The sequence below is a fragment of the Dinoponera quadriceps genome, unplaced genomic scaffold (assembly GCF_001313825.1).
Source record: "Dinoponera quadriceps isolate SergipeBrazil2010 unplaced genomic scaffold, ASM131382v1 scaffold71, whole genome shotgun sequence".
NCBI classification, from domain to species: Eukaryota; Metazoa; Arthropoda; class Insecta; order Hymenoptera; family Formicidae; genus Dinoponera; species Dinoponera quadriceps.
The window spans coordinates 1165244-1179070 of NW_014554274.1; the positions used below are offsets into that span (position 1 = coordinate 1165244).

Consider the following 13827-nt stretch of genomic DNA (forward strand, 5'->3'; position numbering starts at 1 on the left):
CTTCCTCCTCCGCCCGGCCCACCCTCCCCCTCCTCCTCTCTTTGACCGATGCACACGCTCGAGAGGAGCGTAATCCTGTAACGAGGCCGCGTTCGCATCCGCCTTTTTGCACGGCCAATTTAATTACAATAACCCGCCCCGCGCTGCGTCATCCCGGGCCGCCGGATTATTTCGTCAAGCGGACATTTTTCCTACAAGAGAGCGGTGCGTGACGCATACGTATTATTATTATAGATAAATTCCCGCTCTCTCTAGATGAGATGATGAGCGCGAGTGAAAATAATGGCGGGGGGATAAATGCATCTTTAGTTCGCCGTTATTACGAGGGGTTAACGAACCGGTTCACGTGTGACTTGACAACGTGCTCGCGAACGAATGATATCTCGTGAGAGTCGGCGGAGGTATTTAGGCGCGAGGGAAAAATAATGAGACATGTGGAGCAAGTTGTCCGCGCGCGCCAGCAGTGAGAAAGTAGATTAAGGCTGGAATAAATCGCTCATTACGAGGTAACAGTTGTCGCGACACGCGCCTCGGGATCTGTGGTAATAATTAGCCGTCTGCTTCGTTCAGGTGAGGGACATTTTTCTTCGCGATTCTCCGTTGCGCCCAGACGCGCCTGTGTTAACTCGGATTTAACTCGTAATAAGAATCGCAATCTGATTGCGGCTCCGTTAATCCCGGTCTTCGTGAATCTTCACTCTGTTGTCTCTTGAAGCGTACCGTTTTTTTTCTCTCTCTCTCTCTTTTTCTATCTCGTGCAAGAGCCGTATTTCCAGATAGGAATTACAGCTATTCGCGAGTTATGATTACGGCGCGTTCGTTAACGGCTCGCTACCGCGTCATTACGTTCATTAAATCGGCTGCGAATTATTCGAAAGTCGTCCCTTTGATGGGAATCGAGCCGCGATCAGTTCCCACAATGAACCACCGCTACCCTCGCCGTTTTCATCATCCCCGATCCATCTATTTCATTGACAAGTGGTCATACACGGTCGATAGCAGCACGACTGCAACTCATCCGTATGTTCATAGACGGCAGTGCAGATACTGGTTGATCGTAAATTACATATTCAAATTCGAAGTAACGATTTCAACGGACGGCCGCACAGTGGCGTAGTAACTAGGAATGTGACGATGTCCATACGGTCAAAGTAATTTCACCATTGCTTCATTGTCTCCGATTTTTTTAAATTTATATTAATAATTTTAACGTAATTCGGATCAATTATTTAGAAAATATATATATATATATTACAAAAAATAAGAAATATATATATTCAAATAAAAAATATATATTCAAAATCTTTGGAGATGTATAAACTTTTTAATGAAAAACACAGTCGTATAATTTAAGAGATACTCACCGATTGTACAAATTTGCCGAAGAATCCTCGATTGTTTCGCGTATATACACTAGGGTTCCGCAAAAAAGTGTTTGATGTCCGATGTTTAAATAAGTGTCGATATATTGATATTTTTGCATAAATATTTTACCGATATCTTGGGTTCGATATTTCTCTTCTTACATTAAAGCTGACGGCACATAGAAAAACTCAAGGAGTCAAACGGGTCTGCAGGAGCCAAATATATAACAAGTTTTTCGGACACATCGATATCACGGATATTGTTTTTGCAGTCTACAAATAAAAGTTATGGGAATTGTATTCGCACAATAAATAAACAAAATTGTTATATTAAACGGGAAAAATATTTGTTCGCAAGATTTCTTAATAGCATTCGCTGAAAAATGTTTTTATTGCACACATGTATAAAAATTCCGCGTACAATAAAAAAAAAAAAGATTTTTAATAAAAAATATCGGCGTTACCGAGTAGATATTCATCGATGATTGATGTTAAAATTTCGATAACAGTTTCGATGTCAGCTATCGATGTCCTACCGATGCGGAATCCTAGTGTGCGCACAGAGACGTGTAGACACAACCTTGATTCGGGAAGCACGCGTGTCGCTGCACGTGTGCGCGGCGGAGCTTCCGGCGAGCGTCGACGGTTTCTTAAAAGCCCGCTGCACGCGTGGCCGTGCGTAGCTCGTCGTGTATGGGGGTCCCGCGGGTTCCCACGGCCACGGTGGATGTGCACTGCCGCCGAGGTACACCCACGGGGCTACGTCGTCGTTAACAGAAGCATTCGGTCACATGCCACGGGGTTGCCGACCCAGCGGGGCCCGTTCTTCACGCCCTCGTGCACACACGACACACGCCGCCGACGTCGCCGCCGCTGACTTATGCAGTTCCAAATGCAGGTGGTAGAACGAGGGGGAGCCCGATATGTAGGGTGCGACGATGGGTGTAACGATGGTCGATATGGGGTGATAGGATCGGCGTGCGAAAGCGGGAGTAAATAAAACGGATAGACTTTTCGCGGATATTAAAGTTGCAGTGAAAATTGGCGAATTAGAAGAACTTCTATCGCGATTTTCCATGCAAAATTAATTCTTATTTCCCAACTTCCTCAGCACATTGTACCCGACGCGCAAATTGACGCTAAACGTTTTTGCCTCGTTTCGGATCCTCCTCAGTACTGTTTGAGTATCGCATAATCGGCAAGTCGACTAACTTCGGCGTCAATTTGCGTGTTAGGTATAACAATGTATTGAAGTTGAGGAGAAAAGATTAATTACGCGCGGGAAACCGTCGTAGGCGCTAATTGGCCAAGTTTCCATGTGCATGAATTGAAACTATAGAATAATTTTCAGCCAAGCGAAACGTTTTAACAGGTCAATAGTTGATGCAGATAGTTCGCTGTGAAACATTTATTGTTTGCTTTATCCAGAAAGCTTTATATTGTTTTTAATATATTTAACACGCGCGCACCTTTTTACTCGCAATTTTGGCAAAAAAATCCTCTTTTTTCATATTAATGTTAAGTATTTCTCATTACGCTGACATTCGCCGATAGTAAACAGGGGATGGGAGCAACATTAATATTAGGTTCTTAGTAAAATCACCGCGTCTCCGAGTATTCGGAATTCTCGGGACGGCGAAAGAATTACGTGGCGCCAAAGATGCTGACGAAACCCGCGGCACCTAATTCTTCGGGTGCACCTTCGTCGCAATCATTATGACTGTAATATCCGAGCCGACGAGCAGAGAGAGCCAATTTGGTCGGAGTCGTGAGCTAAAAGCGGCCGCTTGCAGATTTAATTAAAGATCTTTTGCAATTCGAGGCGCGAAAATACGGCGGTCGCGGCCGTTTTAACGACGGATCCGTGCGAATAATTAAAGCGCCTTCGGTATTACGTATATGCCTCGACGAGCGAGAGAACTCTCTCGCATGTCCCGTCCCATTATCATTGCGCAATCCCGCCATAAAAGCGAGAAAATAAAAAAAAACCCCCCGAAAGAAGTTTATCGCGCCAGTTCGGTTGAACCTGAGCATCGTATTATTTCGTATATTACATCGTCGCAATTTCCATGCTGTGTGTCGCGCGCGTTTAAAATCTGCGGGGATGCTTTCTTCCGCGCGTATCCCTCGCGAGAAATGAGCCGTAGCGGCACCTGCGGCTTGCGTTGCCGGCGTGAATCTTACGGAGGGGTTTTTCTTACGACGTTTATCCACGCACGATCGGATTCCGCGGTTAGGGCAAAATCGAGAGACCGTGTTTCGAAACAATATCCATTCGTGTACCGGTCGGCGGCGAGCGAGTTCATGGCTCGCAGAAGAAAGTAATTCGCTCGGTCTCGTGCATCCGGTCACTACGATCCTCTCTCGTGTAGCGTGCGAGTAGACCGATCGTTTACACGGTAATTAACGGCACGGCACACCCACGGCTCATCAAGTCCAGCTGAGCGTGATGTCAATTTTAGCGTACCGGCTCGACGGTACGCTCGGCTCGTTCGACGCGCACGCACTCGAGCCAAGTATGCCCGAAGTGGCGCTTTTAAAGGGAGTCTTTTTAAATAGAGCCTCCGAAAGTCTGTCTATTGTCGGAAATGTGTGCCTTATGTTAACATATTTTATTAGCTTGCGCTGCGAATTAATAAGAACGAAGGGAAAAGGATAGAGAAGTAGGGTAGAGCGTGTGAAAAATAAAGTAAACGGTATCATTCCTCTGAAATTTATTTATTAAATTATACCTCTTATAACAAGTACGATAGAAAAGAAAAACTATAGCTACAAAGTAAAAAAAAATATCTATATTATAGACATGTATCCGAGTTAAAAACCGTGGCCTGACGATTCTTGATGTATTAGTCGAATTTCACTGACAGTTGGATATTGGCATGATTAGCCTATGTTTTATTACAGAGGAATTTTCGATAATAGTTCACCGCCGTTGGGGATGTTTTTCCCGTGTAACCTCCGCAAACAAATCGCTTAATCCCGGCACTCCCGGCAAAGGATTGTGATTTATTGCGCGGCGAAGTATTTTCGAACAATCGTTTAAATCCTTCAGATCCATTGAGAGGGGTCATTAGTATCTATCGATATTCGAATGTATTATTAATGACATTCGAGCGTTGTGGCGTTACTCTTAATAGAAATCATATATCCGAACACGGATCTGCCTGCGCGTCGATCGATATGGCGAACGATTTATCACCGGATTCATTGGGCGTCCAAATCGTCCGGCTAACGACCCACGATTGAGAAACGGAACGCATTTAATTGTTTCTTTGACCAGCTGCCGGCTCCTCCGAGTCGTGTGATACTTTCGCGGTGTTACATTTAATTAAAGGCGCCAACCCGATTTTACGAGGCGGCATTGATGAACGGATTAAAAAAGGCTTTTAAAATATCGGCCGTGAGCCACCATACTTGCGCGCGCGATTTCTTTCCAAATAAAGTATAATTGTCGCGCGTTTTTGGTTAACCGATTATTATTACCTCTAAAGTGGAACGTCGCGTTTGTAAAAGTGCGCGAGCGCTTCCGCGTCGCGCGGTGTGGTTTAATGAATTCGTCCGACGTATGTTTATTTTTAAGTGTAATCAAGAGAGAGAGAGAGAGTTGAAAGGAAAGGAGTTCTCGTCCTCACGCTTTCTTATATCTACGTCGTCGTAATTATTCGCTTTTTTTTTTTTAGGAACGGACATTCCGCCACTCTGTTTCGCGCTCGTTATAAGTCGCAAAGCTTGGCGCACGTGTCTGCATATTCATGTACGGCCATTTCTCCGTCGGGTAAAGCAAATCGCGAGGGGCCACGCACACTACGCGAGCGTTGTCCACTTGAGAAGAGAAATAAGAGAAACTTCGCACCTTTCTTCCCTTCTTTCGGGCCAGTTCTTCTTCCCCGCGAGTTTACACGCCGGCCGGCCGCAGGTAGTTTCTAATATATATGCAGATCGCAGATACGAGATCATGGTCGATTTTACATACATCGCGGGGGCTATCCTTTGTCGGGCCCTTGTCACTCCAAATCCCCGGTTTGAATTTTTAAATAATAACAGAGCACGCGCTCCTCGAAAATAATTGCGAACATAGCCGCGACTTTCAAGTCACAGCTAATCGTTAAACCGGTCTTCGCTCTGGAGAAAAAATATGTTGCTCTCGATATCCCCGTATAATAAACTGTCTCTTTCAAAATACGCCGTTTAAGATCGCCTGCCGCGTACACCAAGATTCAATAAAGCCTTAACGCTTACCAGGGTCAAAATTCCACTAATCTTTTTAATCTTTCGCCTCGCATCTGGATAGGCATATATAGAATGTTGTAGAAACTGCTGATCATTCGTCTGATCTATCATTTCGACAGCTCGACATATCGTATCATATTACATTATACCCAGAGACGATGGGAACGATTATAAAAGGATTAGCGAGTTTTAGTCGAACAAATCTCAAGGCTTTACTGAAGCTTAGTGTCTCGTTAGCGAGAAAGAAATGTTTCACTCGTCCTTGTCCATTGGGACCTTCAGTCCAACACCAAGAGGTCAGAGCTCGGCTTGACTACATGTAGAGTCCCTGTAGTAAGAGTCTGGCCTGAATTGTCTTCTATCCTATTAATTTCGATAAAATATGGCGGAACCGATAATATATCTCGAATCTATATTTTGCGCGCGATATTACTCAACTGGTGGGAATGGAACTGTAAGGATACAAACTTGTTTTTAACAGTTTTATTTTCGTAAAAATACATATATAACTTTAATTAAAAAGTAAATAATATTATTTAATAGTAGCATATATGCATATTGCCATAGTTCTATTACTACAAATCTTAGATCGATATTCATAGTCAGATCTCACATGTATATCTTATAGCACATTTAAGCGGGCATTGTTCATATGAATCTGCATTTTGTCAATGTGAGTAGAAATTTGCACGACGTGTGACGATTCTTATTTTTTCGACAATTGTTTAAAAATTAAGGAAGGCACCCTCATATCTTGCTCGTAATTAGCGGTTCTTACAACTTGTAATTAGACGCGCCGGGCATTTTCTGCAAAATTTAAATAACTTGTAATGAACGTTGAATGCAATATTAAAGGTTAGGAAAGAATTTTTGCAACAGTGTGCATTATAATCTTATTTTTTCCCATATATTTCACTTTATCTTTTATAACACTTATACTATAAGTTACTTTACTCATTTACGAGAGGTATTTATAATTCAATATTTTTACAATATCACACTATTTTCGTTTACTTATTACCATGTTCATTCGAACTAGCGACTCCGGCCAGACTCTTACCATAGGGGTCTCTAGGCACCGGGCGTGTCTTCGTGGCGGCGTCGCATTGATATTCTCGAAGCGCGCATATTTACCGGTCGCATTGTCGCATCGATTCGCGCGCGATGACTCGACGAGGGTGGAACGAACGCGTGCACCGATCCGCAAACGCACCGCGTTCTCGCGCTCGGGAGATACGATCTCGCGATCGTATGCGAACGTCCTCGGTCTCAGCCTCGGCTACGCTCCTCGGCGCGGCTCCTCGCCGGTGTAGAAGCCTCGGCTACGCCATTAAGCTGGAATTCAGGTGTATTAACGACGGCCGGGCCGCGCGCCAGCGTGGCAGGTACGTAGCGACCACCCGTGGCCACCCGGTAGCACGCTAATGGCAACCGCCACGGCGGAACCGTTCGTTAGAGAGATTTTATTTCGCCTATCTTACGCGCTCGCCTCTCGGAGCTACACGACGTTTACTGCCGGCAACACGAACTCGTCGGCCGCGCTGGGAAAGGGTTTACACGGAGGGAGGGGGGGGGGCGCGATTGCGTACAATTGCGTCGCGGTGTGTTGCCGCCGCGCTCGCGGGGTTGTTACTCTGATTGCAACCACACCGCTCGTGGGTGACGGGGTCGACCGGAAGGCTGGTGGGATTGGCCCTCGAGGGAATTGCAGTAAAATCACCTCGAAGCTCTAATATACGGCGCGATCGAACGTTGAAATCACCTGTTAAAGAGAGAACACGGAGAAAAATCATTTGCCGGCGCGGCAAAATCTGTCGGTTACTATGCGGACACTCGGATAGAAAGTTATAGTTTGGGCGGCAAACATATTTTATGGTAGTAGCAACACGCATATAAAGTAAGGTTTTTATCACTGACATTATAGTAACACTTGTTAGAAAAAATAGTTCTCTTGATTATTTGCGTGATCAAAGGGTATGCTTGACGCCGAAACTATGTTTTCTTATAAGCGATACGACTTGTTAAGAGCACCAATTGCCATTCGCTGGATTATTTTGCTGAATCTGTAAATTACTTTACTCTAAGAACAATAATTAGTAACTATACATAGGAAAGCACTATTTTATTTTAACAGCAAATTAATGTATCCTAAGGACGAAACTATTTTTCTCTGTGTAGTAATAATCAGTGTCTCGTTAAAAGGATTAACATACCTGATCAACAAGAGCCACCATTTCGAGCACTGTGCACACGTTGTTGTTAATTCACCGAAGAGAGTCTACATTACAAACATTGTGATGTTATGAAGAATAATATGTGAATCACTAAAAAAACCACGGTGACTCGTCGGTCAGATCTCGATTGTTAATTAGTTTGTTTCCCGAAGAGCCGAGGGAAACTGTTTTCTTTGCATAACACCAAATATCAACATGAGACCGTTGCGTGGATCAATACAAAACGTGTATAAGCGTTATTTATCTTATTCGCGTTCAACAATATGTACATCCGTTTTGTGTTGACTTAACATAGAAGAACGTACATGCCCGGTATCCGGCGAGCGCGCGATTATTACGCCATCCGCCGCCGTTCGGGAGTTAAGAAACGTCCCGGGATTATTGCTGTTCCGTTTTAATCGGTGTGTATCAACGTGGTGCGCCGGCTCCCTGATTTCGGCTACGTTAGTTGCCTTACGAAAACTACACCGCTACGACTCTGGTATTCTCCGTGTAGCTCTCAAACTGCTCAACATCGGGTACACGGCAATGCGACTAATCCCATGAGAGAGAGAGAGAGAGAGCAAAGCGGGATGCTTCAAGTTTCCGTGGTCTTATTCGAGTATCTCTAAGCTGCGCGGCGCGTCCTCGTTATCGAGAAATGCTGGCGAACGGAAGTTCCGCAGGTGTTACGGCTGAATAAGTGAAGGGCGCGATGCGCATCTGTTGAATCGTTAATTTCCAACTCGGCGGGCGAGAGGAACGAGCGAAGAACGCGCGCGCGAATCTTTATCTTCGCGTAATCCTTATTAAAGCGAGATGTAAGGTCGCGCTTCGTCGTCGCTTTCTCGCACGGAGCGGCCCGCTCGCGTCGGAGGTCGACGGTTCAATCACGATAGAAATTACGAGTTCCCCGTCGTTATTGTGCAACGCCCGCTCGCCCGCGATACACGCCGGTTCGAACGGTGCTTCGAAGAAGTCGCCGCTGGGATTTGTCATTACATCGCGTCGTTTCGCCATCGCATGTTTCAGATGGTTCTGCCACTTCGACGACGACAATTACGTGAACGTGCCGCGCCTGCTGAAGCTCCTGGACAACTATAACCCGCGCGAGGACTGGTATCTCGGCAAGCCGTCGATACCTTCGCCCTTGGAGATCGTCAGACAAGGCCCGGAGCCGCAACGACGACCGGTGAGTTTACGAATTGACCTCATTCTTCTGCTTTTCGCCTGCTATCTCTCAATCACTCCCGCCGTTTTTTTTTTTTTTTCTTGACGAACACGATCGCGTGAGTCCGCCGTTGTGAAAAGAATGCTCCTTGGACGATATTACGCGAAGCAAATTTGTCTTCGTACATTGAATTATCCTTATAACTGTGCTACTTTCATATTTCTCGCGGACCACCTGCTTTGATCTAAATTTAGAACCTGCAAACCGTAATTACACGCTTCTCCGAAAGTCAACTTATTACGCGCGCCCTTCGCGTTCGGTCAACCGAGTCGCAGCCGGAAGAGAGAGAGAGAGAAAGAGAAAAAGATGTCCCTCGGGATTTATTCTAAAGTCGTAATAGCCCAACAGTAGTAATTTGCAACAATGGCAATAACGAGCGTAGCTCGGCGCGTTTCGCTCGCCGCAGAGAGGCAGCAACGCGCGAAAACGCCGCGGGCGTGAAATTCGCCCCGTCTTTGAAGCTTCCGGTGGGTCTCTTGCGATGAAATTAAACGCGCCAGTGAAAGAAAAACCGGAGGAGGAGGAGGAGAGGATGAGAAGGGGGTAAGATCGTTTTCGCGAGTTTCTTTCTTCTTCCGTCTCTCTCTTATTCTTCTCTCTTCGCGGTCTTCACGCGAGAAAACGTAGCCGTGCCGCGCCGTCACTAACGGGTGGTCTTATCGAATTTATGCATCCGCGAGGCGGAGGTGGCGGCAGCGGCTCCCGGCGAACTCGAGCGTGCATACGTCCCGGTAACTGCGGGTTTAAAGTGAAATAGGGATCGCCTCGCTTTTGCGAGCTGTTCGACGGTGGAGGCGAAGAGGCGCGAAGGAAATGCCCGATAGCGTCTATTCTTTTTAATGCCTCCCCGCGGTGTCTTCCCGCATCGCGAGTTTCGCGCTATTCCCTCGTATATATGTCTCCCTTATCCCGTGCGAGTGTATGATAGGTTTTTATAGCTAGGATCTCTGTCGCGTCTCCCTCTCTCTCTCTTTCTGAGCCGGAGCTCGCGTCCGTGAAATCCCGATTTTCCTCCGCGGCAGACGCGCAGCCTGCCGCGACCGCGCGGTTTACTGTCTCCCCTCGGATATTCAATCCACGACACTTCTTGCACGCCCGACTGCACGTATACTCGCGAAATTGCTACCGAAATTGCCGCGGGAGTTACGGCGTATTGCGTGCGAGACGTTTTTCGCGGTGCCTTATCCCTTATCGTGAGTTTATGAGCGGTCGTTTGGCGAAACGTCGCCAACGTCGGACTTATCGGATACGCTCGATGCCTCCAGTGAGAAAATACTAATCCCGAGGATAATGGATATTGGTACAACGTTGGGGAATATTTTTCTAACCTTTTTAATATCCATACAACGATTTCGTTGGAGTAAAATGTAAATGTATAAGATCGTCTTGAAGGATAATACTGATAACAATTTGTTTGTCCGAATAAAATTGGCCGTGGAGAAGTACGGATTTTTGAATGTATGTAATTATGTGCACTGGGCGTTCATAGCGTAAAAGTGAGAAGATATTAGAATTGTTATATTGAAAAAAATATTTATCTTCCGTTCGTTTATAACATGGTCGTTGAAGAACATCGGATAACATTTTCATAAATAGGATATATTTACGTTTTTGTCTCAGTATAATCTGATGTAAACATACGGTGGCATGTATCGACCTTCAGGTAGAAAGACATTACTAGTTTGGACGGGGAATACAGCTTCATTTACGATGGATTGATAATATCACATCGGCGGAAGCATTACTTTACCAACGGACGAAATTTAGGGGGAGGCCGCGAGTTAATGTACATTATTATGTATATTACTGGGCCTTAAAGGGTTAAAGTAGTATTTTGATTTAACGACCCCTTCGCGAAACGTGTATGTTGGGCAGAGATCTTTTTCGCTTACACGAGATATTTTACGAAGAGATTCCATTACGAATCTCACACGAGAGGCGAAAGACGAATACATTCGTAAAAGGGAACGAGACACGTAAGGGCGAGGTGTCTTTTCAAGGCACATCAAGCGGAGAAACTCGTCCGTGCACAATCATGAATCGATAAAAGCGCGTCTCACGTGCTCCTTTAGGAGATACACGATGCGATTCGGATGTCGCCGATATGATCGCCGGCGCTCGGCAGCCGACGGCTAAAGGAAGCCCGCGATCTTATCACGTCGCGGTGTCATGCTATGAGGCCATTAATCCTTTTTCTTCTGTCGAGAGAGACGAGAAATGAAAAAGGAGGGCCGTGTCTCGCAGTGACAGCGCTTGCTCACTCGCTCGATCGAGAGGAAAGAAAGAGAGAGGGAGAAAGAACAAAAGCCCCGATATGCCCCGAAAAAAAATTCCAGGACACGCGTCTCATCTGCTTTAGAAATTGATAGCCGCCTTTAATCCGCTCGTTGGAAAATTTAAGACACACTAGTAGCCCCCCTCCCCCCTCCTCTTTCCGTTATCTCTTTCGCGCCACTTTGGCGATACGCGCGGATCGAATCAATTTTCGGCCGAACGCTTTTCACGCTCGTGGGATTTGCATTCCACGGCCGAGGAATAGGACGTAGTACGAATTGGAGGAGCCGCTGCTGCTGCTCCTTTTCATCGCATGAAAGAAGGTGGAAGCCACCGAGGGGAGGGGGGGGGGAGAAAATAGATAAAGACGAGCGGGCTTCGTGGCGCTCGCGAGATGAAACGATAAATCTTGCAAAGCCCGAAGGATCCGTTCTTCCCTCCGAGATTAACCGCTTCTTATAAGGTCCGATCGAAGCCATTCATCAAGCGCCTTTCTTGATATCTCTTTCCCTGATTTCTCTCCGCTCGTTAAAGTCTAATCATAGCGCGGATCCCGATTCCCTCCCTTTTTGCTATTCGCGAACTTTGCACGATCTACGATCGCCGATAATCGATCGGACCTTTCACTACCGAACGGACTACCGCGTTTGCGAAGATCGAACGGGACGGGGAAACGAGCGGGATTTAGATCGTTGATTTAGCGCGTGGTTTGCTTGTTTCGAAATACCGCGCGCATGGCGATGTATCTCGGAATTTTTTTCCCTTCGAACCGGAGTCGTGCGGAATGCTCCGCCACGATTTCAACAATCGATCCCTTGACAAATTCGAAGCTAATTTTTGCTGGAAAATTTTCCAATCGGGGTGCGCTCATACGCGATCGGCTGTGCAGCTATTATTCCATTTTTTCGTCGCTTGCTATACAACGCTAATACTATTTGACTCCGTGATTTGCTGCGTCCCATAAAAAAAAGTATTATTATTATTATGTCAGTAATTAAATAAAAATCTGACAAACAACCTCGACGTAACGGTGTTCGGACGCCTTGACGAGAAGCAATCTGCCAAATCGGCCGGAGAATCGGTCGTTGAAATTGAAGTCGGATCCGCGAAACTTCATCCGCGCGAGCGTAACCGCGAGCGCAAAGCCGAGAGCAGTTCCTCAGTTTAGCCCCGGGAATAATCCACGCCGGAAACTCCGCGCGAGTCGGTGATCTATGATCCAGCAGAAAAACGCCCGGCGTACAAATCCGACGCGAGCGTTCGAGGAAAGCCTCTTACACGCTTATCCGGCCGGTCGGGGCCATTTTTCACGCCATTATTTCACGGTGGGGCCACGGCCGTGAGATCCGGTCCGGCGAGTGCCGCGTACGTGGCTGACGCCAGTCATAACCGTACGAACTCGTTACCGGTCGGCGGCAGAGATACACGAAAACTCGATCGATCGTACGGCGTGTGTACGCGCAACGTCGGCGTGTATCGATCGTCGCGTGGTAACCCACTTAAGGTGATGCGGTGCTCATGCGGAATTTAAATTGGCCGGTATCCCCGGACACGCCGCCCCCGGCACCACTTAATCCATTAAGCACACGCCGATAAAAAGCGCGCTGAATACAAGATTTCTTTAAGTACGTCGTGTGCCGTCAAAAGGATTCGAAGACGCTCGGGGGAGATTACGGCGAGCCACGAGCGCTTTACTATAGAAAACGTTGAAGGGAAACCGCGAGATCAACGGCGGGGGAACTCCTCTGGCGAGGCGATCCGTAGGATCTGACCCGGTTGAAAATTTCGAGACCCCCTCCGGACTCTTCTCGTCGACTTGGAATAGTAAATCACACGTTGGACGCTTTTTGCGCGAGTCCGTAGAGTGGATCGCGCGAAAGGTGAACGGTAAAACCCTGGTGGAGATTTCGTGCATTTCTTGAGCAGTTACCGGACCAGTTTATCAATTTCTGTCTAGCAAAACTACTTGGGTTCCCAATGCCGATGTAACGTTTTTCCCGCACTCTTGCGCACAAAAAATGCGCAAAATCTGGATCCATTTATTGAACGAAAGCAGAACAATAAATGGATAAGAAATTATTCGATTGATCAGTAAGTAAGCTCATGAAATGCGCAATTTTGTCCTAAAAGCATACCTGAATAAAACTATCAAGTTCTTGTTCATTTGCTGAGCGGTATTGTTGCAACTAATGAGAATGCGTTAATACCAGATAGTGTACCTGGTTGTCTGAGGGAAATCGCATACATTTCTACTGGGAAATCCTGACGCGTTAGTAGTCAGTTTAGATTTTCTTTCTAGAACGACAAGATTGCTTATTAAGGAATGTTAAAGTAGCCGGACGTTATACGAGGCATTTTCGCGAATTGTGTGTCTCTCGAAGCGAGGAGAATACCGACGGAACTTTTGAGGAATTTCATCCCGTGAGAAACTACGTACGAGCAGATTCGCGTGTGAAAATTTCATCCGAAGTCTCGACGGATACGTAGATTTCGTGGAATCGCGAGTCGCGTTTTA

At 46.3% G+C, this 13827-nt stretch overlaps 1 protein-coding gene across 1 annotated transcript in view; it reads left to right on the forward strand.

Moving 5' to 3' along the window:
* Window positions 1-13827, forward strand: part of LOC106741484 (fringe glycosyltransferase) — a 112166-nt gene that overhangs the window by 41774 nt on the left and 56565 nt on the right. Inside the window, exon 5 of the mRNA XM_014613584.1 lies at window positions 8840-8999. Coding sequence (XP_014469070.1) covers window positions 8840-8999 — 160 coding nt within the window. The remainder of the gene's footprint in view (window positions 1-8839; window positions 9000-13827) is intronic.